Source organism: Oenanthe melanoleuca, chromosome Z (assembly GCF_029582105.1).
Source record: "Oenanthe melanoleuca isolate GR-GAL-2019-014 chromosome Z, OMel1.0, whole genome shotgun sequence".
NCBI classification, from domain to species: Eukaryota; Metazoa; Chordata; class Aves; order Passeriformes; family Muscicapidae; genus Oenanthe; species Oenanthe melanoleuca.
In genome coordinates this window covers 48,946,180-48,970,716 of record NC_079362.1, presented here as the reverse complement: position 1 = coordinate 48,970,716, position 24,537 = coordinate 48,946,180, and the positions used below count along the sequence as shown (strand labels likewise).

The 24,537-nt window shown below is 37.9% G+C and overlaps 1 protein-coding gene across 6 annotated transcripts in view; it reads left to right on the top strand.

Annotated features, from left to right (window-relative positions):
- The first annotated feature begins 660 nt into the window (after positions 1-660).
- The window catches only part of KDM4C (lysine demethylase 4C), a 253,994-nt gene continuing 230,117 nt past the window's right edge, over positions 661-24,537 (top strand). For 3 of the 6 annotated variants that reach the window (XR_008842543.1, XM_056513736.1, XM_056513739.1), the window contains exons 1-4: positions 680-915; positions 14,134-14,298; positions 20,025-20,200; positions 22,890-23,004. Coding sequence is in view for 4 of the 6 variants with exons in the window: in XM_056513736.1 (XP_056369711.1) it covers positions 14,155-14,298; positions 20,025-20,200; positions 22,890-23,004 (435 nt within the window). In the remaining 2 variants the exon portion in view is untranslated. Of the gene's footprint in view, positions 916-14,133; positions 14,299-20,024; positions 20,201-21,823; positions 22,545-22,889; positions 23,005-24,537 lie in introns of those variants that run through there. The other 3 variants (XM_056513735.1, XM_056513737.1, XM_056513738.1) reach the window with 3 other exon arrangements.

The following is a 24,537-nucleotide window of genomic DNA, read 5'->3' as shown; positions in this document are numbered from 1 at the left end:
TACATCAGTACTGATACAGTACACTGTGGCATACAGATTAATTAGGCAAACCATGTCGACCTTCCAGCTTGCTCTGACAGATCCGCCCTTCCTACGGACCTGAAAAGTCCTTTATTATTTATTATTACCTTTGTTTTACTGTTGTAACCGTTCTGAGGAGTATCTGTAAAGGGATTTCTTCACAGAAACGGTTATTATGGGAACTGGTTGCCGAGGAAGTGGAGTCATTGTCAGTCCCCGGAGGTATTTAAGAAAACATCTGGCACTCAGTGCCATGCTCTAGGTGACTTGGTGGTGTTCGGTCTTAAGTTGGACTCGACGGCTACAAAGATTTTTTCCAACCTAGCTGATCTGTGTTTCTGAAACTCTGAAACAGACCGACTTTGTTCTAGGCTTCGCGCTGGCGTTTTGCCCAGCTGTGTCCCGGCGGGCTCACAGGTCGCTGACGGGCGCGGCCCAGAGAAGCGGGCAGGCCCTTCCAGGCCGGCAGGAGCTCGGGTGGATCCGGCCGAGCACGCAGCGAGGTCGGCCCGACCCGCGCCGCCTCCCCGCTCTCCGACAGCGCCGCTCCCCGCCCGGAAGCGCCCTCAGCGCCGCCCCCCGCTCCCGCCACGTGACGGGGCAACCCGCCGCTCCCCGGGTCACGTGCGCTGCCCCCCCGCGAGCGCGCGTGCGCATCCAGCAGCTGTCATCCGAACTCGGGGAACGCGGAGTCTGCGGTGCGGGCAGGGCAGGGGGCGACAGCCTCGAGGGGACGGGGGACCCGGCGGGACCCTGCCCTCCCGTGCTCTGTCCTGTCCTATCCTGTCCTGCCCTGCCCTGTCCCGCGCCGCCCCGCCCCGCCCAGTCCCGCGCCGCTCTGCCCCTCATCCCTTTCTCCGGCCGCGCCTGCCCGCTGGAGCCTCTCCCGGACAGGTGCGGAGGGAGCGCCGAGCTGGCCCTGGCGGCGGCCGCGGGTGTGCGGGAAGGAGGTGTGGGGCTGCGAGCGGGCCGGGGGCGAGCTGGGGAGGTGGCGGGGCGGCCGAAGCGGGTCGGGCAGGTCGGAGCGGGGGTGCTTGGCGGGTGCTGGCGGCTCGGCATCGCTGGGGCGGGCCCGGGGCCCGGGACGCGGGGCGGAGCGGCCGCCGGGCCGCCGGGCAGCTCCTGCCGCCGTCAGGGGGGACGCGGCCGCCCCCGCGCCGGGAAGGGATGGGTGCCGGGGTGCCGGGGCTCCGCGCGGCGGACCAGAGGGTGGCGGCTGGGAGTGAGGTGAGGAAGCGAAACCGGCAGGAATGGGAAAAAAGGGTCCCGCGTTCCTGCCCGCGGCCGGCCGTTCCGGGTCGGGGCTGCCGGTGGGAGCTCTCCGGGAGATCGGGCGGGTTCTCCGTGTGTGTTCGAAGTGCGTGGGCAGAGTGAAATAGACTTTTACCTCTCTCCGCATCTGTTAGGGGTTTGATGAAATTGTTGTGGGCTTTCCAGACAGTCTCTTTTTGGTGCAGCTCGTTTGTTCCTGCATGTAGCTAAGGCTTGAGTTGAGTACTGAGCGAAGTACTGAGTTAAGCGCTTGTTTATGATTCTGCCGTGGTTATAACACGCTTTCGAAGCTGTTTTGGCTTCAGCTCTCCATACCGTGGTAGTAGTCTTCTCTTAATAAACTTTCTCTTCTATGCATTTGTTTTTAGGTGGGAAAGTGGAGTGAGAAGTGTGCAAAATATTTCCCATAGATTAACTACGTTAGGAAAAATATTCGCGTGTCCGTGTGTTTCTTAAAACTTATACTAGCTCCGAGGATAAAGGACATTTATTTTTTACTTTTTAAAGTGCAGATTTGTAATACTTTGGTGAGAATTACCAACTATAGGTACTGAAGTTACCATTTAGTGGCTATTAAACCAGCGCCTTTTAAGCGGAATCACTTTTTCCACAAGAAAGAAACTTAATGGTACCTAAGGCAGTGTTTTTTTTTTTTTTTTTATGTCTGTGGTATAAAATTTGACTTGGGTTTACCTTTATTTTTTCTTTACTATCATAAATAGCTGATGGCATTGCTTCAGAGAAACATTTTCCAAACACAAGAAAAGATTTCTGTTTCAGTAGTTGAAATGAGAGTAAACTGAACTACTCACCCTCATGCTAGTTTTTTTCTCAGTTTAGGTTTGGAGTGGTGTAGGAGCTAGCAGTTTCTAGGGAGTGCCCCGGGAAACAATATATATCACCCAGGTACGTGTACAGGCTGAGTGTTGGCATAATGTATATGAGACAAAAGTCTTTGGTCAGTGCTTGTTTTTAAAAAAACCCGTCTGATCTGATCTCTCGTGTCTTTTTGTTTTGTTTTTGTTTTTTTTTTTAAAATGGTAAATGCAATAAAATAGGAAAAAAAATCAAGTCCTGTAAGTTTTACTCTTTAATTATTGCTGAGTACTGCATGCAGATTTTTGTATCTCTTGAGCTAATTTCAAAACGAATCAAATAAATAGTGTTGCACTAAATCTGAGTGCACAATCAGTATTGCATTCAAATAATAAAATTATGTCAACTGCTCATTATTGGAATATTCCTAAGGTAATATGAGCAAATGTAGTAATTGCTAAAAATAGAATTTTATACTTAATTGAATTGCAAAATATTGGGTGGAGTAGATTATAGATTAAGGATTTTTTGAATTTAAGCAGCTCTTGGTCAATTTCTTAGTTCTGCAGGCAATTCAGTTTGATATTGAATTTTTTTCTTAGTTTTCTTTTGGTGAGATATGTTTCATCAACATTATGCTGTACAAAATGTGAACAGGATTGTGGTGCTGTTAAAAGTGGTATTTTCATCCTGCTACCTCAAATGTAAATTAAAAAAGCCTTACCTAACAACTTTTGAAGCATGAATTTAGTACATGGAGCTTTGAAGGGAAGATATATTACTATAATTCAGTCTATAATATATATAAACTATATTATAAGGTATTTGCAAGGTCTCTGAATGATCACAGGAATGGTTCAAAAAGTGATGCTCTGAAATATTAAGATTTTAGTACTTCTCTAGTAAAAGATCTCCATAGTCACTTGATAGTTTGATAATTCATATCTCAAAATCGGCATGTGATGTGGTGAGTTTTTCTTTTGATTTCTGTTTAGACTCATAGAAGACATGTAGGATATTCTGAAGATAAGTAATATTTTATACTTGGAGGATGGTAATTGTGGTATAATCAAATCAAATAGAGGGGGTGTTAATAAGAACTTACTCATCCAAAAATCTCAATATCTGTCATAAATAAACTCTTCTGTTATATATTTTGTTATATGAAGACTTACAGTTTACTTCAGGTTTTGTAGGTGGCATTGCATGTCATAAATAATTCTGCTGTAGGCTTGCTCATTCCTCCAACTTCATTTCAGCAGTTTAAAATTGTGGAATTACACATAGCAGTTGGGTTGTTGGCTTTGTGTGAGGAGTTGTACCACTGAGTTATGCGAGTATTCATTTTTATCCATAATTCAGTTTCAATTTCCGTAATTCAGTGTAAAACATTTGCGAGACAGGGTATTTGGGACAATATACTTGGGGCACTGTGTATTTTCAGGGATAGTATACCCTGAAAACATGTCTAGTCTCTCTTCCAGGTAGCCTTTCCCAGTTATCAGGAGGACAATATATATAGTCATTATAATCAGTACAAACAAAGATTAGAAAACATGTCAGGATTTTAAATTTAAGGTATTAAAGTTGCCAGAGTTAAAAACACATCTCTTAGTGAAAACTGAATGCTGAAAAAAATCCAGTTGTCTAGTCAGTTTCTGATTTTCAGACAAGGTAGGATAACTCATTGACTGATGCAGATATTTTAGGGAGCTTTCACAAACAAAATACGCTCCAGTTCCTTTGTGGCATTTCTGCCAGTAAAATATAGAGTGACTCGATTGGATTGTTGAGATTTAGCTCATTATACCTGTGATATTTTGTCTAATAAAATTAAAAGACTAGTTATTAGCAGGTTGCTTGTCTCCAGGAAGACCTAGATAAATATATATATTCATGTTAGATGTTGTATGACAGACATTACTGTCCTGAGTCAAGTTTTGTTTCACTTTCTTAGTTTATTTCTTTGATCAAAAAAGTAGATAAATTGACAAAATGGTAAATGAGCTTATGGAATGAACCTGTCCTTTGGAGCTGGATGAATTGTCCATAATCACAAATTGTTTTGAAGAAGAGTAATTTCCATTTAAAATTAAATTGAGTAAAAGTGTAGAGGTTTGTAGAGTAAGCTACAAATAAAGACATAGAAACAGAAAAGTGGGAGAAACTCCAAGTTTAAGAAGTCAAACTCTTCATGTCTGGGTTTGACTTGATGGAAGTATTTGGAGTATTTGATTTGAATAAATTATGATAAATATTTTGAAACTGGAAAAATAATTATTAATAGAGGAAAAAATGCTTTCTTAAGTGGTTTGTTGCCTTCAAAGTTGTAGCACGGCTTATATTTAACATGAGTTGGTGAAACTCTTAAACTCACAGTGTTCTTTTGCCCTTATGGAAATCTCCTTTGGATTTATTGATATAGATCTGTGCGGGGTCATAGAATGTCCTGTGTTGGAAGGGACGGACAAGGACCCCTGAGTTCATCTCCTGATTCTCCACAGGACCACCCCAAGAATGACACCGTGTATCTAAGAGCTTCTTTAACACTATAAGACTTGGTGCTGTAGCCACTTTCCTGGGGAAGCCATTCCAGCCCAGCGACCCTCTTGGTGAAGAATCTTTTCCTGATATCCAACCTAAAACTCTCCTGACATGATTTCGAGCCATTTCCTCTGGTCCTGTCATGTCACCATAGAGAAGAGATCTGTGCCTGCCACTCCTCTTCCCCTCCTGAGGAAGTTGTAATTGAGTGAGTTCTCCCCTCAAACTCCTCTACTCCAGATGGAACAGACCAAGTGGCCTTAGCTGCCCCTCATACAGTTTCTCCTCAAGGCCCTTTAGAGTTGAACTTGCTCCTTTTGTCTGATACAGTATTGTGGGTTAGAGCCATGTAGTTCCCAGATACCATTCGGTGAGTTCCTTAGGTGGTCTGCCACTCCTCTTAAATGGTATGTCATTTCAGGGGCCTGGGATAAGTTTGAAGTGAGGAGCTTTTGGTCATGCAAGCTGACCATATACGTGATTTGCTTTAGTGTGCATGCTTTTAGTCATAACAGAAAAGCATGACATTCCTGGTTGTATCCTGGCCACTAGGTATTTGGTCTGTGGTAAATGAAACCAAAATGTGAGGGCAGGGGAATTGCATGAAATCTTTGAATTATGAAATCCTTTATGAGAGTAGAACTGCTTACACTGAAGGTGAACTTTTTTACTGGTGCAGAAATGTGGTTTCAGGTATTCCATAAATAAGTAGCTTTAAGAGAAACAAGTGCATATTTCAGTTTCTCTGGTTTTAGAGCCTCATTTATGTGTTTGATGTTTTTTGTTTATTCTTTTTCTTTCCCCCTCATACTGTCCTTGTTCAGCTTCTAATAAAGGATTTGCTCTATAGTGGTTCCTTGGAAAATTATTATCACAGTTACTGTAGTATATCACTGAAAAAAAGATGCATCTTTTGATGTTAAGGACTTGTAAAGTCCAAGCTATAAGGGTATCTTTCAGGAGGGGATCTGTTGAAGGAGTTAGTTCAATGCCATATAGGTGGAAATGACAGGCCTACTAAAACTATGCTTAAAAAAGTGCTTAATTAGGAAGGCGTTCACATCTACCTGTGATTTCTATCCCCAGCGATATTATAGTTCCTTTCCTAGTTCTTTTCCTTTCTTACCAAAAAATAAATTAATACAAAGCCAGCACAGTTACATTAGCAATGAATATTTTTCTGAAATTTTAGGTACTTGTAAATTAGCTTTTTGAAAACCAAGAGCTAGGCCAAACCACTGTCTGGACTGTGTGAGGACTACACCCAAATTTGAAAATGTTACACCATTGTGTGAGTTGAGGGTTTACTTGCGTCTTAAATAGTGCTTTCAGCTTGGATACTCTTTTCCCTTGACTGAAAGTGATTTACTGAAACGAGATGATCAGAAATAAGGAATGAATTTTCTGTGGTGAGACTAGAAGTTTTCAGCTTGGGAGACAGACTGCATAAGAACATGGTAAAGATCTATAAGTCCGGAATGGTCTGAAGGTAAATATGAGCAGTTTGATAATTGTTCTCAGTATGCACATGAGCTATGAGATGAAACTTAAACGTGAAATATTCAACATACACAGAGAAAGATATATCACTTAATGTATTCTTGATTGTAGAGTGCTTCATAATTAGATGTTTTGGATATCAATGGCCTGAAAAGGTTCAAAATTGTGGGGAAAAATAATCAAACTCTGCAAAATGCAGTAATATCCTCTGTGTTTAAAGATTCCTTGGTATGTACATGGCTGAAGAATGAGATGGTATTCTGAAAATGCATATTATAAGCTACCCCAACACTTACTTATATCTAGATACCTGCTGTTAGCAATTGTGGAGATGTGGAGACTGGTTAGATTCTTGATAACTTGCTTTTGAAATTGCTGGAGGCTGTTACATGCTGCTTCCAGTTAGGGTGATGGATTTCATACCAGTATTTTAATTAAAGAAAGGTAGAAACTCTTGTATCATGGGTTGCAGATAAAAATGAGAAAAATACTTTTTCTGTAGTTTTTTTGTTTTGTTTTTTTGTTTTTTTTTGTTTTTTTTTTCCCCTTGCCCTTTTTCCCAGATCAGTTATTTCAAGATGTGTTTCATGCTGGGAGCCTGGTGTGGGAGAAGAATGTCCAGGGAATTAATTCAGGTCATTTTTCAGTTCAGAATTTATGGGCTCAAATTAAGCCAATTTATGGTTTTGAAACATAGTTGCTGTAGGGTTAGGGTTGTTTTAGACAAAGAAATGTAAACTTGAAATGAAGCTTGCAGACTGCTCAGAGCTTTGTGGTAAAATAGAGGTGGTTTCAGGATCTTCAGAATATGATTTGTCATGATTATCTGCCCAGATTCCTGATTTCTTAAGTTTGTATAATCTATTAAAATCTTCAGTACTCCTAACATTTATAAACTTGAATCATTCCAACTTGGTGGCTATCTGAGGAATACATACCTAACCATGAGATTTGGCCTCCTATCACAAATACAAAGCATTATGTTCTGCATATTTATTTCCACTGTTAATACAATCAAATAACCTAAGTAACAGACTTGGAATTCCTGATAGAATTATTTTTGAAGCCAGGTACATAAAGCAGGCAGACATAATTGCCTGCAAGTTTACTGTTATTAAAAGAACAATTCAGACTTAAGTATTTAAACTCGAATTACACTGAGAATTAACTCTCTGTGTGCTCAGTAATAGTTGAACATGAAAAATGTGCTTTTATGTTTCCGGTTAACTGAAAGTGCACTAGTGCAGTATTTTGGGTGTTTGAATTTGCTTTGCTGAATAGTACAGGGAGTTGGATGGTACCTACTTACAGAATATGCAAACAACTTTTTAAGAACAATGAATCTTCCCATGGTGTTTTTACTTAAATGTAAAATAGCTGCTGAAACTATTATAGATTAAGACACAATTTTCTACTTCTTGTTTCCTTTCCAGCTTGTGCAGAGCTGGTGGTGCAAACTTGGTTATTTTGCCAAACAACCTCAAAAAAAAAAAAAAAATCTTGTGCATGCCTTTCTCTGGACAAATGTATTTTCTTCTTGTTATCTACTGGAAAAAAGTTCCCAAGATGAATATTTCTCAAATATTTGTTGTCCTGTAGTTAGTGTAGGTGAAAATTTGCAAGAAAAGGAAAAATGTGTATTTTAGTTAATTTATCTGTGAGAAGTGGTAACCTGCAGAGATTTGATTTTTTTCCTATCTTCTACTTTCTTTTTCTTTTGCTGGAACTTGCTTTATGTAATTTGTTTAATTTGGATATTGTAATTTTATGTATTGGAGCACACAGAATAAAATAATCTTATCTTTCAAAATATGAGCACATTTATTTTATGATGCAGTGGCCTATGGTTATTTACTGCTTTTCCATGTTAGCTAGTAATTTTGTGTACAGCAGAGTAGATGTATGTTGGAGTCAGTGAATCAGGGGTCTCTCTGAATTCTTCAGAGAGAAACCAGAGTTCAGTGATTGAATTAAAGCCTTTGGATGGATTGAAGTATCTTAGGCTACTCACACATAAAGTAGATGTTTAAGTAGAAGTAAGTTAGTAAGTTTTAGGGTGAGTTCTAATGCTTTTAATAAGTGAAAGGTTTCAAATATTGGAGTAGCAGAGCGAGTTCTACTGAGGGTTGAAAACATACTGATCTTCAGCAAGAGGCTCCAGGCCCACAGTTGTAGACAGGACTTAGTCATAATAGAGCTACAGTAAGAATATTGCTTACATTTTTCACATAGAACAAGGTAGGTTGTATGAGTAGTTCTATACGTAACCTAGGGTGCTAAGAAACTAGAATTCTAATAGGTTAAGGAGTGGTGGTCTGAGTTTGTGTCTTAGCTTGTTGGAAAATTCCTATATAAGAGTATGTATTGGGGAGAGTTGGTGCTTTTAGCCATTTGCTTATTGCCACTGCATTTGCCATTGCTTTGCTACTTCTTTGTCATCGCTTGTCTGCTTACCTTTTGAGACTGATGTGCTTTGTAATAAGAGGTGTTTTGTAATAATTATTATTATTAGCTGCTTTTCTTATTTAAGATAACCCGACGAAGTAGGAGCCAAGAGCTCCGGAGCTGGTGCCTTGGAGCACCAGAGGTCAAGAACCTCACAGATGTAGTCTGTGCTTTTTTCTTTTTTTTTTTTTTTTTTTTTTTTTTTTTTTTTTTTTTTTTTTTTTAACAGTGCTTCAGTAGAGGGACTGCCCAATGTAGGCAGTCAAGAGATGCCTCCCAGAAAGCATCTTTGGGAGAAATTATTTTGTCAAGTCTTGTGTAGTCTGGAGCCAGATAGTTCAGATCCCCCACTGATAATGGGTGGATTTCAAAGTACTCGTTAGTTTATTTTAGACTAGAAGCAAAAAGAAATATATAGTATTAAGGCAGAGAGAGAATATTGTAAATACTTCAAGTTAGTTAAATGTAGTGAAGGCTACAGGTTTTTGCCTTTTAACTAACTGCAAATTAATACATGCTGTTTTTCTAGTGTATTTTGTTATGATTTAGTATTTTCTAGTTGTGTGAATTGGTGTCTTGCTTGTAGCTTGATTAAACACAGTTGCTAGTTTAGCTTTCTATAATCTGTATCAAATAAATGGAACTTGGCAGATGGTTTCCAGTTCTGGAAATAACGTATTCTGTGTTCTTCTGAGGGCATAGAATAATCTACACGGAGGAACAGTGTTTAACACTTTCACCAACAGATTTTATTTAATATTCTGACAGCTGTAACAGTAGGGCAAGTTGTGGACATTACAAAGAAACAGTTCAGTGTTTTGGTAGTGGAGGGTGGAAATAGTACCTGCTTGGCACTGAATTTTAAAAGCAAGCTTTAGTTGACTGTGGTGGGGTATAGAGGTCTTTCCCTTTTCTTAGGATATAGAAGAAATTTTGCAATTACCAAAAAAACATGTGAAATGTGTTATCAAGCATATAATATACACTTCTGCTCTTTAGTATCAGGTTTGTCATATCTGTACAAGCCATGCACTTCAGATTTTGGAGGATTTGTTTTAAAAAGCACTTTTCCTATCATCATAACTAGTGAAGTGCATTTGCATCTTGGATTATGTAAATAATTATATCATTAATGAGATTTCATCTTGCTGTGTGTGAGCTTTTCTGGCATTGAACTCTGGTGTTTTTAGTTCATCAGATTTCTTGGGCTACATACTGGCATAGATGTGGATGATTGAACTTTCCTTACCATGTTTTCACTTCTGCAGTGTTAAGACTAATGTAGCATTAATATTTTTCTGGCTGATGATTTGAGAGTTTTAACAAGGCTTTACAATGGCTTTAAATTTTCCAAAAGAAAAATGTTCTAGTTATTAGCTAGACAACTTAGCTCTTCAGCTGGCAACTTTGGACAAACTACATGCTTGTACTTTATTTAAATTCTGAGTTTAATCAGAAACTTTTAAGGCACAGGCAGACTACTTGGTCACCAATAAATTGAAGGTTATGAACAGGCTGTGGTGTTTATTGGATCAGGTTCATAGCTTCGGCTTGTTTGGCTAAAGCTTTTCCCTGATTAGCTAAAAAGCTTATTTTAATGTTACGTAAAGTGCTAATACATGATAATTTGAGTGAGGTTTGTTCACATTTATTCATACTACTCTTTGTTTTTCGAGGTAATTATGGGCATCTTTTTCGGCATGCAGTACTGTCTTGCAAGAGGACAGAAAATGTCTGATAACAGTTCTGATACGAGGGACTTAAAAGAGCTGTAAAATTTCCCTGTGTACACATTACTTTTCTTTCTATTTTGTACAGTGTAGCCTGGGCATGTTCGACTTCTTTTCTGAACATTTTCATTGTGTAGTAGTAAATAAAAGCTCTGGAAGTTTATTTCTTAGGTTGTACAGCTTTGTAACATCTCAAAATAGGTAGTTATGTATACACCTAAGTGCAGTAATTAAGTCAGCAATAATATTATTGCAGTGCGGATTTTGCACTAAAATGTCTCCTAGTAGTTGTGATTTTTTTTTGCAAAAGAGTCTTTGAAGGCCTCTTAACTATTACAGTGGAGTATATATCTTGTGCTTTCCTGTCTTAATGATTTGCCTAGAGTGTAACTGAGTTTTTGCATGTGAGGAAAAACCTGAAATAGGCATTGTTTGGAGAAAGAATGTAGGACTCTGGAGATCTACAAAGTCCTTAGAAGACCTGTGTATTGTGTTGGAAGTTAATAGAATTTAATTTGAAGGCCGGCATTTTCTGATTATTTTGTAGCATAGCATGATTTTTTGTGTTAAATTTAGACCCTGTAACTCAGTACTTGTGCTGACTGTTTTAGATTGGTATTTGTAAAAATGTGTAGTTTGTGTAATGATGAAATGTAATAGTGAAATTGTGAAACAGTTTAGGAAGTTACAGCTGATAGGTAGATCATAGTTGTAAAGAGGGTGTTGAATTACTGAGAAATCATAAAATAATTAGCAATATTTAGTGGACTTCTAGCATGGCAAATTCTGCATAGCCTTTATGATCTTTCTGCCACTTAATCTAAAGATGTTGTATAGTTGAATCTTCTGAAGGAGTTCTTGCAAACATTGTGCTAATCAAGCAGTAGCTTTACTCAGTAAGTTAATGAGAAGGTGTTTTTAACTGAAGAAGGGTTGCACAAAAGCATGGATTGAACAGTTTATCTCTACCGAAAGTAACACAGCTGGCTGGTCTGTGTGCTCATTGCCTTAGGGGCCTGGACCCTGAGATAGATGGAAGCTAATAGAAGATATCTGTGGAAGGCAGGATTTGTACTGTTTACGCTGCAATGAAGCTGGGCAGAAATTCAGCCTTTCCAGTGCTCTACACGTCTTCATAATTAGTTGAAAGTTATTAATTCTGTTTGTGATGCAGATTGTGAATTGTGATCTGAACTGGCCGAAGGGCTGTTCAATACCTCATGCCCAGTGTACAACATGGGTGAGTTACCCAGAAGGGTGGCTGATCAGTTTGTGTTGTGTATCAATCACCTGGGCTGTTTTGGGTTTTATCTCTCTCTCTCTATGATATTAATAAATAAAAATAAGCTTTACTTTGTTTAAATTATTGAACTGTTCTTATCTCAACTAGTGAATTTTTACTTTTTTCCTGATTCTCCTTCCAATCTCACTATGGGTGGGGGAAGTTACCAGCTGTATGGTACTTAATTGCCAGTTTGGCACCCAGTGTTTGGCATGAAGGATTGAGGTAACCACAGATCTGATTAGAACATATTGGAAGAAATTTGTTAGAAATAGTTTTTTTTGTAAGGTTAGTGAAGTATTTTGTGAATGGCAGATGGAACATGGTAATTTATACTTGGAAATTGCAACACCTTTTGATCTGAAGATAATGTTTATCTGTCACTTGCCTAAAGATCAGTCCCTTCATGAGTAGCGTATCCTGGTATGAAATAGAAATGACTTTTTCTTTTAGTCAGTCTCAATGTAGAAATGGAAATGAGAGGAAATGCTAATATTGTGTGTATAGCTTACTTGCGTTTTTCTTTTGTTGAAGTTTTCAGAGAGTGAGCAGGAATATAATCCTGTTGTTAAACTGCTGATGATGAGAACTAGAAAATCCAAGTGCTCTTCCTTTGTGTTTGCAGTGTGAGTGGGAAGTGAGTAATTGGTTGTCATGATTAGTAGTTTAGTTTTTAGTTAAGGAAAAAATCCATGAGCTACAGAAGTGATTCTCTGTAAGGACCATGGCAGCCTCCTTCAGACCTGACAGAACCAACTGACACCCTGTTACATCACTTAAGAGAGCTGAATATGCCTCTGTGAAATCATACTTAAAGATGAGCAAGCCTTGGGAAAAATTGTCTTGCTTCTGGCTTTTGAACAGGTAGCTGGAGCTGGCTGGGCCAAGCCCTGCTGTGCTGCACAGCCAGGTCAGCCAGTGGTGTGGCTTGGCTGAGATTCTGCTGCCGCTGGGTTCCAAGCATGACCAGTGGCCCAGGCCGGCTCTAGCTCAGCTTTGGGTGGAGCCAGGCCTGGCTCAGCTCTGGCCATGAGCTGCCGAGCTGTCCTGCTGGCACCTTGGAAGGATCATGTGGCTGGGAATGGAGGCAGCCCTGCAGCTCCACGCAGAAAAGCACCCCTGTGGCTGGAATTGAATGTGGCAGGGGCCAGAAAACAACTGTGCAGCCAGAATGACTGCTGCCCGGCAGAGATCCCATGGCCATCTGCAGGTCTGGGCGAGATATTAGCTCCTCAGTTCACAGATGAAACTTGCGGACATCAGTCCTCTCTGGAGTGAGAGAAAAAGGAAAGGGTGAAGACACATAAAGAAAATGGAGACACCAAGGTGTCAGTGAAAGAGTCAAATCCCAGAAGGGAGGAGAATGAGGAGATGCTTTAGTCTTGGGTTAATTCTCTTGTAAGGCTGTGGTGATTGATATATCAGACTTTTTTTTCTCCTGTAACTCATGGAATGCTTTGGAGGGATGTAATGTTCTGGCCACAGCCGTAAGCCAAAGTGTTGAAGCAAGCAGGTGGTGAAGTAACTGTGATCTAATACGAAGCTTGAGCAGAGAGAAATGAGAGAGATAAGAACCCTTGCCACAGGGATGAGAGAAGAAAACCTCTGTTCCCAGAGATAAGAGAACTTTTGTTTCTCTATTAGGACAGCTCATCCTTAAAATTGCACCCCAGTAAACTAAGATGACCCATGGTGGTAGTTGTGGGAAAACCACCAAACCGTGGGAGGGACCTCATGATTGCAGATTTCCCGGTGGTTGCTATTTGTGAAAATTAAAACCACAAGAGAACTGTTTCTTGGGGAAAAGTCTCCATAGCATGGCAAGAGAGACTCCTTTCCCTAAGTGAACTGAAGGAAGATTATTTTAGAAATGGTAAACTGACTGAAAATAACAAATTTTTCTCCTTACATTGTTAGTAGGAAGATAAAGAAGAGTTAGGGGAGAAGTGTTCTGTAGGTATATTCTGATTTCTTACAATTTTTTCATTTAGGTCTTGTTATAAAGTTTTATTTATACTTTAAAGTTTTGAGCCTGCTTTGCTCTCCTCCCAATCCTTATCTTGCACCAGAAAATCAGTAGTGAGTGCACTGGCATTTGGCCAGCAGTAGACCCAGTACATCGGTTTTCTCCATCTACTGAATGGAAATAGTTATATTTTATCAAACATGTAGCTTTGTTACTCTGGGTTATGGCAATGTAATCAAACTCTCTAGACAGAGAATGTGGAGATGGATCTATGCAGGAATATGCTAGGTTAACTTGAGAAAACGTGCTGTAAAAGCCAAAGTATGGACTGGACTGTGTTGTTGTCATTTACTATAGAAAAATTGTTCTGGGTGAGGGCTGTGTGTTCTCAAATGAGAAAGGATAAAAAAGTAAAGATATATTTTGTGCCTTTTATAGTAGCCTGGGCAGATAATCTTAGATACTTTTTTCCTGTTTGAAACCATGTATATTGAGTGTTAGAATCGGTTTTACAGGTTATTCTCTACAGTGTATGATTTTATTTTTTTTTTTAACAGCTGGATTGAAATTGAACTAGAATGGCTGCTGTTATCTCAGATAGTCCTCCAAACCCAAGCTGCAAAATCATGACTTTTAGGCCTTCGATGGATGAATTCAGGGAATTCAACAAATACTTAGCACACATGGAATCACAAGGTGCTCATAGAGCTGGAGTTGCAAAGGTAAACATATATGACATAGAAGAAAAATGCTTCTAATACCTTGTCTCCCATTACTTGTATTTTGCTGATTACAAACCTGACCTTTTCATTATTTAATTATTTTTTCTAAATAATTTTCATGGAGTAGGTAATGATAAGTTACTGTTTTAGGAAAGAGCCTTTCAGTGTCTCTGATATTTCGTGCAGACTAATGAAAATGATGCATAGTGTTTTATCTCTAATTGCGTATTGTTTACAAGTTTACAAGCAAAATAGGATCTCTTTCTAAGTAGATTTAAACTACTAAATTATATCAAATTGGAATAAAGCAGGGAGTTGATTGTATAATTTAAAGTAGTCCTGATATACCAGGTGTTGAACTTGGTGGTTTAGGGTTGTGTAAAGCTTTTCTGGGGAAATAATCCCACTTCATTACGGTGAATGTAAATACGGTAAGGCAGTGTTTGAACGGAACAGTTTTCTTTTTAATGGTGATCATGTTATATTCTTATTAATGAGAACTTTAGGCACACTAAGCGCAGCTGTATTGTTCTTTAAACAATGGCACATCCAGGACTTTATGACAGGAGTTCCTCCCCTGGCAAAAAGAGTGTTTGTCAGATATTTAATGTAATGAGTCTGACGTAATATAATGATATGTCATATAATTGTTTATGCTGTATCTGTTTTGCCACTTTTCAAACCAATAGAAACCAGCACAGGTCTACAAATACCAGCTTAGTTGTTGTAAATACTCCATGGGAATAGCTGTCTCCATTACTGGGGTTTGAAGCTAATGTTATGTGGTCAAGACATTTAGAATCTGAGTGAGGAGGAACGAAACTTGGAATTCTTTGTTTCCCTCCTGCCCACTCCTGCCTCCTGCTTCCTGTGAAACAAAGCAAAACTGAACTCCTTACTCTTTGAAAATCTTGTAGGTTGTTTTTTTTTTAATTTCAGCTGATAGAGCGCATAGTATATTCTCAAACTTTTCTCTGCAAGCAGTAGTAGAAATGTGATAAATAGGCAAGAGTGGAAAGCCTGGCCTTAATTTTTCTGATGTCCAGCTGTGTTCTGGAACCTGTTAGTCTGTATGGGGATGACATATTGCAGTCCTTTAATCTTGAACAGTAAACTTCATTGTAGTGATATCTACTTGCTTGAACAACAGTTGAACAGCAGTTAAAGCATCTCTCACTGTTTTCAGTCTGTCGCGTACTTGCAACACATTACTAGTTTGTCTTGAGAATTTTATATTCTGTTTTTCACTGTATTTTGATAATATCTCAAAAATTTATAAATGAAAATTAACCAACTAATTATGTTCAAAAACAATCTTATCGAGTGAATAATTCATACTGAAAATGTTTAAGGGATATTTTTTGAGTTTTGGATATTGGGTTTAAAATAATAGGAAAAAAACCAGTTTTGATAGTAATAGAAAATTAACTTACAGGGAACCTATCTTTTTTTTTAAGTTCAGGATGTGCAGTCTCAGGTATGAATGCAAGAAGAATAATGACTACCAGAAGAAACAGTAATTTAAGCTCTACATAGGGAGACTATCAGAGTAGGCATACCCAACAAAACAATTTGGGTCAAATGTGAACGGGTAAGGGGAGACCTGTTACCTGTGCAGAAGAATATGTGTGTGTAAATGTGGATGAAATGACTGTAAGGTTTCCACGTATTGTAGGAAGGAGTATGGGAAATAAAATGTTAAAAAACCTGCAACCACTACTGAAGTTCAGTAATACTATGTCTGAAACAAGTAATTAAGGTATTAGACAGATAATATCAAACCATTTCCAAAGCAGATAATGTACTGTGGCATCCCTTAAGCAAATTGGCAAAAAAATTGCCATTAGGCTTTTGAAAATCTGAAGTGAGCTTTAGGCATAGAAAATCTATTTTAGTCTTACTGTTGTAGAGGATTCTATACTTAAAAAGGAAGACGAAGGCTGAAAACAATGGGACTAATGGCAAACAAGGGACACTGATTGCTTGTCTTTACCAAAGAATGAGGTGTTTCAAAAACTCAAGCTTCATTAATACAGAGCAAGACTTAAGTTAATTTGCAGTCACACTGCAAAGTGTGTTTCAGGACACTGTGCTGAAAATAGATACTGGCAAGTGCAAGAAAATTTTCAGATGAGTTGGGGAGGAATTGTTGCGTAGAAGTAGTAGCCAGTGCCATTCAGAACCAGATCTGTGGGAGATTACTAGTATATGAAAGTGCATTTAACAGAAATATATGTGCTGATAGCATTCTGCATTGACCTTACTAGTACTGATGTGCAGTCTTCATGCAGGAGACTGACTGGTATAACTAAGACATCCCTATCTAAAACTATGTTTAACTAAATCGTACTAGACTTGTTTAGGATCTTTGATAAATAAATAAATCTGTAAATGAAAAAGCCTTACATTAGGTGTTTCCTATTTTACATTTGAGCATTAAAAAACATGATTGATGAATTTGATCTAGTTTATTCCTGTTGAATAAATACAACTTGCTTGACTTTGAAGATAAAGGAAATACGAAGATGCTTCAGTGGGACTGGCCAGTGGTAAAACCACAGAGACTAGTCATTGTTTCCAGCTGTTACACTGGCTAGCTGTGTGTTGCTTTGAATGCGATGTATTAACAACTTCCATCCTTGTCATCGTCTTCATTAGAAAATGAAAATTCTTTGGGGCAGGAAGTTTTATCTTTATTTTTATCTTATTTAAAAAAAATTTTTGCATATTGGTCCCCATAGAATTAATTTCTTCAACCAGTACTCTAATTACAGCAGCAATAAGCATAGTCCAGTTAGTTGGAAGGGGATATTTTGAACCTATATTCACAAAAAAAATTGTATTGCTTAAAGCACACTGACCTTGGACTAAATAAGATAATGCAAATTTTGCTTTTCAGTATTCATATATTTGAGCCAAACCTCCAACTTCATGCTTAATAATCATGAAAATGGAAATCTCTATGCACATATTTGATTTCTATGCATATATTCTGAATGCATGACTTCTCTGCTTCCAGACTAACATTTTGTATTTTGTTAATGTGCATATAATTTAAGAGTTCTGTGAAAGTAGTAAGTAGGAATCACAAGATGATTGGATTATTTTTTTTCTCTAAAAGCAAACAAAACACTAAAACTTGCTAAGTAGTCCTGTACAGCAGAAGTCCTGTGGAAGTTGAGAGGAAAAAAGGAAAAGAGAGAGTTGCATCTGTGTAAAAATAGATAGAAATATCTGTTTATGTATAAAATTAAAACATTAGCTATGGAACTGTGTTATTATTAGATAAATTTCGTTTCGCTTGATGTTTGTCTTTCACTGTGTGCTTTTAGCACTAATGGTCTTGATTGTATTTCTCTGGATTGTCTGAGTACATTAACTTTACAATATGCCTATTTGTGATTGTTTTCCAAAGGTAGCAAATGATCTTCGGATCTCTCTTTTTTTGAATTTTATTACTTTCATGGAGATATGAAATAGTGAAATTTCTAATGTATGCTTATAGATGGAATCCTAAAATGCTTGCAAGAAAATGGCCTAGCTGTGTAGCTTGAGGACTGCATCATATTGATCCCATTATTAAAACTATTAGAGAGATACCTCTGCCTGAATTACGGTGCAGACGAAAGCATATGCTGAAGTCAAAAGTATGGGTTTTTTTTAATAGTAAACAGAGAGAGAGAGATGGAAAGAAATGGAAAAGGAGTGGGGGAAAGGGGGAGAGAAAGAAAGAGACAGGTTAAGTAGAAATATCATCGCTGTGGTTTCCAATGATGTCTTCATCACCTTCTTCTGGTCTTGTTGGTGGTGAGGGTCCTCCAAAACACAGAATTTAGTAGATAGATATACATTTGGGCCAGATGGGAATGCCCAGGTAGCTGACCTCAGTGGGGGTCAAGTTTGGTGCTGCCTCTTGCAACAGACTCTGGATCTGTTGCATCCCTTTGCATCAGGAGGGAGACTGGGGCTGCTTCAGGGTATTTGATGGCTTATGACACCTCCTCAGCTGCCTCTCAGGTGAATGCTCTGTGGATGTGGGTGCCCAGGGGTGGGGGGGATTTGCAGCTAAGCCAGTTGAATGTAAGGGAGGATGAGTGTTCAGTTCTTCTGATCAGAAGTTATGCCACATCCCCAAAACTACTCCTTCCCAGTGCGGGAATGTGAGCAAGATGGCCTGTGGGTCTGTGGCCTCCCTTACCCCAAACCCAGTCAAGGCTGATTTTCAGCACAGCTGCTGGGTTTGGCTTTCTTGTGGATGCCTTCTTCTCGTTCAGCTTTGCCTGCTTCTCCCTAGAACTGAGATAATTGAACAATCATGTCAATTGAACTACAATGTCTTATGTTTCCTTAGGTGCTTTAACTCACAGTCCAAAGTTTCAGGCATATTCAGGGAGGGGTGGGCTTAGGTGGGCACAGCTTTTTTATACAGTTTCACCATAATTGGGAAAAAGTCTTTGAGAACAATGTTTAAGCCTTTAACCATAAAATTTCAGTCTCTCATGCTACCTCTGAATTATGAATTAATTATTCAAATAATATAATTCACTTGTTACATGTTTGTAAAAACTGTCTTGCTTTGTTGTAGATACTTTTAAGTTTCCAAGCCAGCGTTCATAGAAATTTGATTTGAACACAGCAGAAGAATGAAAATAATGAGTGGATCAAAAATCATGTCATTAAGCCTTTTGACAAGTGGAAGTTCAAAAACGAAACCAGACCAAAAATACATATTAAAAGTTTTTTTTCCTCTGTTTAGAAGTGATACAGTTTCACATCTAGAGTTATCTGTTTTCTGCTGAAATAATACATGCAAGAAATGTTCAAAATTACCCAGCCTGTTAAAGAACATTGGTATGACTACAGACTTCTTTGAAGTTCTTAATGATTTCTTTTGCTAACACTCTAGAATCTGCTGAAGAGTTTTCATAGACTGTGGGTAGTTCTGTAGTATTTGAAATAAATGTGTTAGCTTTACAGCTGGTTAAACTGCACATAGCTTTAATCTTCAATTATGAGGATTAAATAATGTAATTATAAAAGCTAATGTATATAAATTAGTGCACACTCTTGCTATAATAGAGTTGTACCCTGTAGTTTTATGGGGAATAAATTGAACAGATTCTGAAATCTAAAACAGTTGTATTTTTTTCACTGTTCTGTAAAAAAAGAGTTATACATACTGTTTATGGCGAATAATGTTTAGACAGGGGACTGATAGGTTTTTTTAGGAATTTTTATTTTAATTGAGGATAAAAATTTTAGATCTTTGAATCATTAGGTGTGGAAAAGACATCTGAGATCATTGAGTCAAACTTTTGACTTAGCACCTACATGTTCACCTCTAAACTGTATTTCCAAGTGCAACATCCACACATTTTTTTAATACTAAACGTATTTGATGTCATGGTTCTTAAAAGACTTGTCAATTTTAAGTCTTTCAATTGTAAAAAAATTGTCAACTCTTACTATAGGTGTGTATTTTTTTACAGTTGTCTATGATTTGCTGTAGATTGGTGAGTTGCTTCTTGTGAATTGAGGTGATGCTGTGCATCATGGGTTTCTACATTGTCTAGGAGCACTTACAGTATCAGTTAATGAGAAACAGCTGGCAAGCAAATGTTCCTTTGGTCATGTGGGCATACTCAACTGTTCTTTCGATTTTTTTCCAGGATGTTTTGAATTGATATTGCAACTGTGATGTTCTCTTTTGTTTCTTGAATTTAAAGGTTATCCCACCAAAGGAATGGAAGCCAAGAAGTCATTATGATGATATTGAAGATTTAGTGATTCCTGCTCCAATTCAACAGATGGTCACTGGCCAGTCTGGACTTTTCACACAATACAATATTCAGAAAAAGCCCATGACAGTGAAGGAGTTCAAGCAGCTTGCCAACAGTGACAAGTATGTACTCTTGCTTTAGTAAGACAAATATTTATCTTCACCTGTTGGGGTTTCTTTGAATTATGGAAGGCAGGTGATTTCTTTTACTTTTTTCCCTGTCTCTCAAGGTTTGGAAGGGTACCGAAATGTGAATATTGTTTTTATTTACGTTGTTGAAAGCATCTGATACCATGGCAGCAAGAAAGCGTCTGAAAAACCAGAGACATGATGGCTTTCTGTCTACCTTTTTTCATTTATCTTCCAGAAGATGTAGAAAATAGTGAAGATAATGCTGATGTGTATCTGAGTTTTAATTTGATTACACCTATTGATGTTTAATTTCTAGATACTAGAATGGCTTATCACCATGGAATTCTGAAAACCCTGATATCTTTTATAACCAATCCAGAAGCTTTTGGTATCTAGTGGTATCTAGTGAATGTCAGTGTTATGGTAAGATGGATATTATGGGAGGGGGAAAAAAAAGAAGGGCTGAGCAGTGTACTGAAGTGTTTCAAATTGTTGAGCATTTTAAGCAGAGGGAATTGATAGAATGAATTCTTGCCTATCATTTTGGCCACATAAAAGGATATATTTTACTTGACTGGCTTCTCAAAACTGAGTGGAAGTAGTTTCTGGAAGATGAGTCAAAGGATCTTAGGAAGAAATTATATTTGAATGAGAGAAGGTAATACTGCCTTACTTTGAAGGCAGGTTTTTATTATAGGTTAATTAAGAAATTAGCTGTAAGAATAGAAGCTGTTACCAAGATCAGAAAAAACTGGGACATGTAAAGCTTTTAAGGAGGCTCTTTAGCAAATGTTCCATACGATCCATGCCTTTGTGATAGTGCAAAACTGACAACCCCTTTTTTCCCCACCAGTTACAATGAATAGCTTGTATATATTACTTGTGCAAAATTAAGTTTAGCGCACTGTATTCTGTCTCTGGTAATTGGAAATGGGGACCTCTTTTGTAGTTTTTGAAATGATTTGTTCAGTAAATATTAGAGGTGAGAGTAAATCGCAAGACTGTATGGTATCTGATGTAATTTTCAATAATACTTTTCATAGATGTTAAAATTTACATTATATTAACCCCTAATAAATGGAAATACACTAATTTCTTAAAATAGTTAATTAATGCAGAAATGCTGGGAAGTTTTTAGTATGTATCATAGTGTTCGTTAAGTTTATTATGTTCATCATGGAATATTTTGGAAGTGTTTCTGATAGAAATTTTTATTGTTTTTACTGAAATCAGATGGCAACTTAATTTCACATGCAAATATAGAACAGTTGGGAGGACTTCCTGTCTATTACTAGCTGCAGGTCTTTCCAAATACTTGTCACTGCTCTGAGAAAATGTGTCACATAACCTTCTGTGACACTCTTACTGCGGTTGGTATTTCTTAAACTGTCAAGTTTGAAAGAGGTTCTCCCATTACAATGATTTTGTTCCTTAAAGGAGAAGGCCTCTCTGTTAAAGACTTTTTTTTTGGAGTATTAGTGTATTACTTGTTTCCTTTGGGTAAGAAGGAAGGGCCATGAACATCTAAATTAAATTATAGTTGATTTAATGCTTTGGTCCTTTAAAAGGATCATGTGTACTCAGTCTAATGCATTTAATCTTTGACTTGTTTAGACATTTGGAGCTCACAAATGAACCAAAGTGCTTCTCTACTTGACCTGTGGAAAATAGGAGCATATCTGCATCCTGTAATCAAGGAGTTCACGCGTGCATATTATTCAGGGCCCAACAGAACTACAATCGGCTTTAGTTAAGACGTATTTTTCTAATTTGTTTTTTATCTCTGTTCAGAGTTATTACATTATGTAAATGTACTTGGTCTCAGTGTTTTACATTTGGATTTTCTTTCAGTTCGTTAAACTGTAGCATACTGACAGTTTTACTATGAAACTGTAGTTCTCGGAGTTGCAGTAATGGGGGAGTAAGTTTTCTTTTCTGGAGACTAAACATGGAAGTACAGAGATCTGATGAAGGATCCTGAGGCAAAGCTGTTGATAGATGTTTCTGTGGTAGTGTGCTTGTGTTCTGTTCCCATGAGATTTTGAAAGGTTACGTGAGTAACCTTTTACATAAGTATATTTAAGCATGTAAGTGTGTGTTATGTATCTTGTGCTGTTTTAAAGGAGTAAAAAGTTTCCTTAAATACTTCCTTTCTCTGTATCATAGAATTTTTTTAATCAGCTGTTTGAAACAACAAGTTTTCTTGTAAGGTTTTTCTGGGGCAGGAAGAAGAGAAGGAAGTATTGGTTTTACCTGTGCGGGCTGCATGGCTGAGTTAGTTTACGTTGTTCTGAGACAGGACCTATATCTGAGCCTTTTCAGAGCTGGTAGTGAGGTAGGAAAACAATAAATACTTGTTAATTGTGCTTTCCATATGTGTCTTTTTTTAAGGAATAGAAATAAAAGGGAGGGGATCAGCCTAGGCATGGTTGGTACATGGGTTAATTGCTGCTGGAGGCTGAAGCAAATGTTGTGTGGATTGGTGGATGGCTTCAGTTACTGTAACTGTCACATAGGAGGTTTCCATGATATGGTTAAGAATTTAGGACATCTGGTAATTCTTCTGTTTCAGAGAATTTGAAATACAGTGACTTCACCTTGGAGGTTCAGAAGCATAGTCCATTGTAAAGGCGGTTGTTGAAAGATGGTGATGAACCTTTGCCTACCTCTTTCTCTGCAGATACCGCACTCCAAGATATGTAGACTATGAAGATCTGGAGCGTAAATACTGGAAGAACTTGACTTTTGTGGCACCAATTTATGGAGCAGATATCAATGGGAGCATTTATGATGAAGTATGCATGGTTTTTTAATGAAGTTTATCCCTTCCAGCCCTGTTTTAAAATGTACTCTACTTAGAGGATACACTCTTGCTTTGTGACTGGGAAATCTGTTTTTTGAAATCTTTGTGTTACTCTTTAAAGCTTCCAAGCAAGGCTGAAATTATCCCTACATCTGCAAGAGTCAGACATTTCTCTCCTTAGACAGTAGAATATTGCTACTCTTCCTGATTATGACTCTTCCCTTTCTTCACTTCGAACTCTCCAGAACTCTGAGATTCCTTCCTACTCATTTAATTGTTTGTTAATGTTCTAGTATGTATGTTTCCTGTGTGTATCTGTGGAAATTGAGAGATATTTTAACTAAGTTTTACTTGAAAATTAAAATATGGACACTTTTTTATCTCTTTCTGAGGAATATTGGTAGCTGTACTTCATACTTGGAATGTCTGCAGTTTCCTGGAAATGTACTTACTTATATTGATTACCTTTCAATTAAAACAGATGAAATTAAAATTTCTTAAGGAAATTAATTTTGCTGGTTACTTGCCGAGATCTCCATGGATAACAAAGGGTCTCTTAAAACAGATCTCATTATCCAAAGAATTACAGACTATCCATTGATATAATTTAGGCTATGTCAGTAAGACAGGAACTAGATTTTTAAAGGATTATTTAAGTAATGAGACCAAGAGAAGAAATGTTAGCATTTCAGAAAAGATTTGAGGATTTAAAAGATACAGGACAAATTTGTATGAAAAGAAAGTACCATATGTGAAGTTCTTGGTTTATTTCATGTTCTATGTAACTGCCTTTTCCAATCATTAGGAAAAAAAGTATGATTTTGCTGTGGCAGATGGTCTGAGGCTCTTCTAGTGTTGCACGATTCTTCACGGAAGACAAATTGAAGACTGTCCAGAGATAAATACCAGTAAATATCAATAAAGCCAGTATGGCTGAAGGCTAAGTTCAGATTTTGCACTGAGTTATTTGATCTTTGAAAGACAGCTAAGAATGTCCAATGGTATGTTGTTTAGAGAAAGCAAGTTCAAATTCTATAGTGTGTCCACATAGCAACTTCAAGAAATCGCTTAGAAAATAATAGAAGACTCTAATTTGGAATGTTTCTGTGGGGAGACATTCTAAGTCGCTGTTGCTTTGTGAAGACCAACACGAGGCACAGAAAAACAGTGTTTCAAGAAATAGAAGCTTGCCCTTTTTCTTCTTTGATCTTTGTGCCTTTATTGTTGGCAAATAATGCCTTATGGTATAATTGCTACAATTGTACAATTTTTTTTATTGTATTTTTTTTAGTATCTTAGTTTACTCTTGCATGAGCAACATTTCCAAAGAAAAGAGAATGAATGCAGTGATATGCAATTTGAGAGTGCTGACTGGTCAAAGGGAAGATCATAGATTTCCTTCTTACTGAATTACACTCTTGGGAAGACGAGGAAGGAAGGTCAAAGAAAAGCAAAGAGAAAAGTGAGAAAAGCAGCATTTAGGGATCCTAACTCAGATGTAAGTGGGTAGGAGAAGGAAACAAAG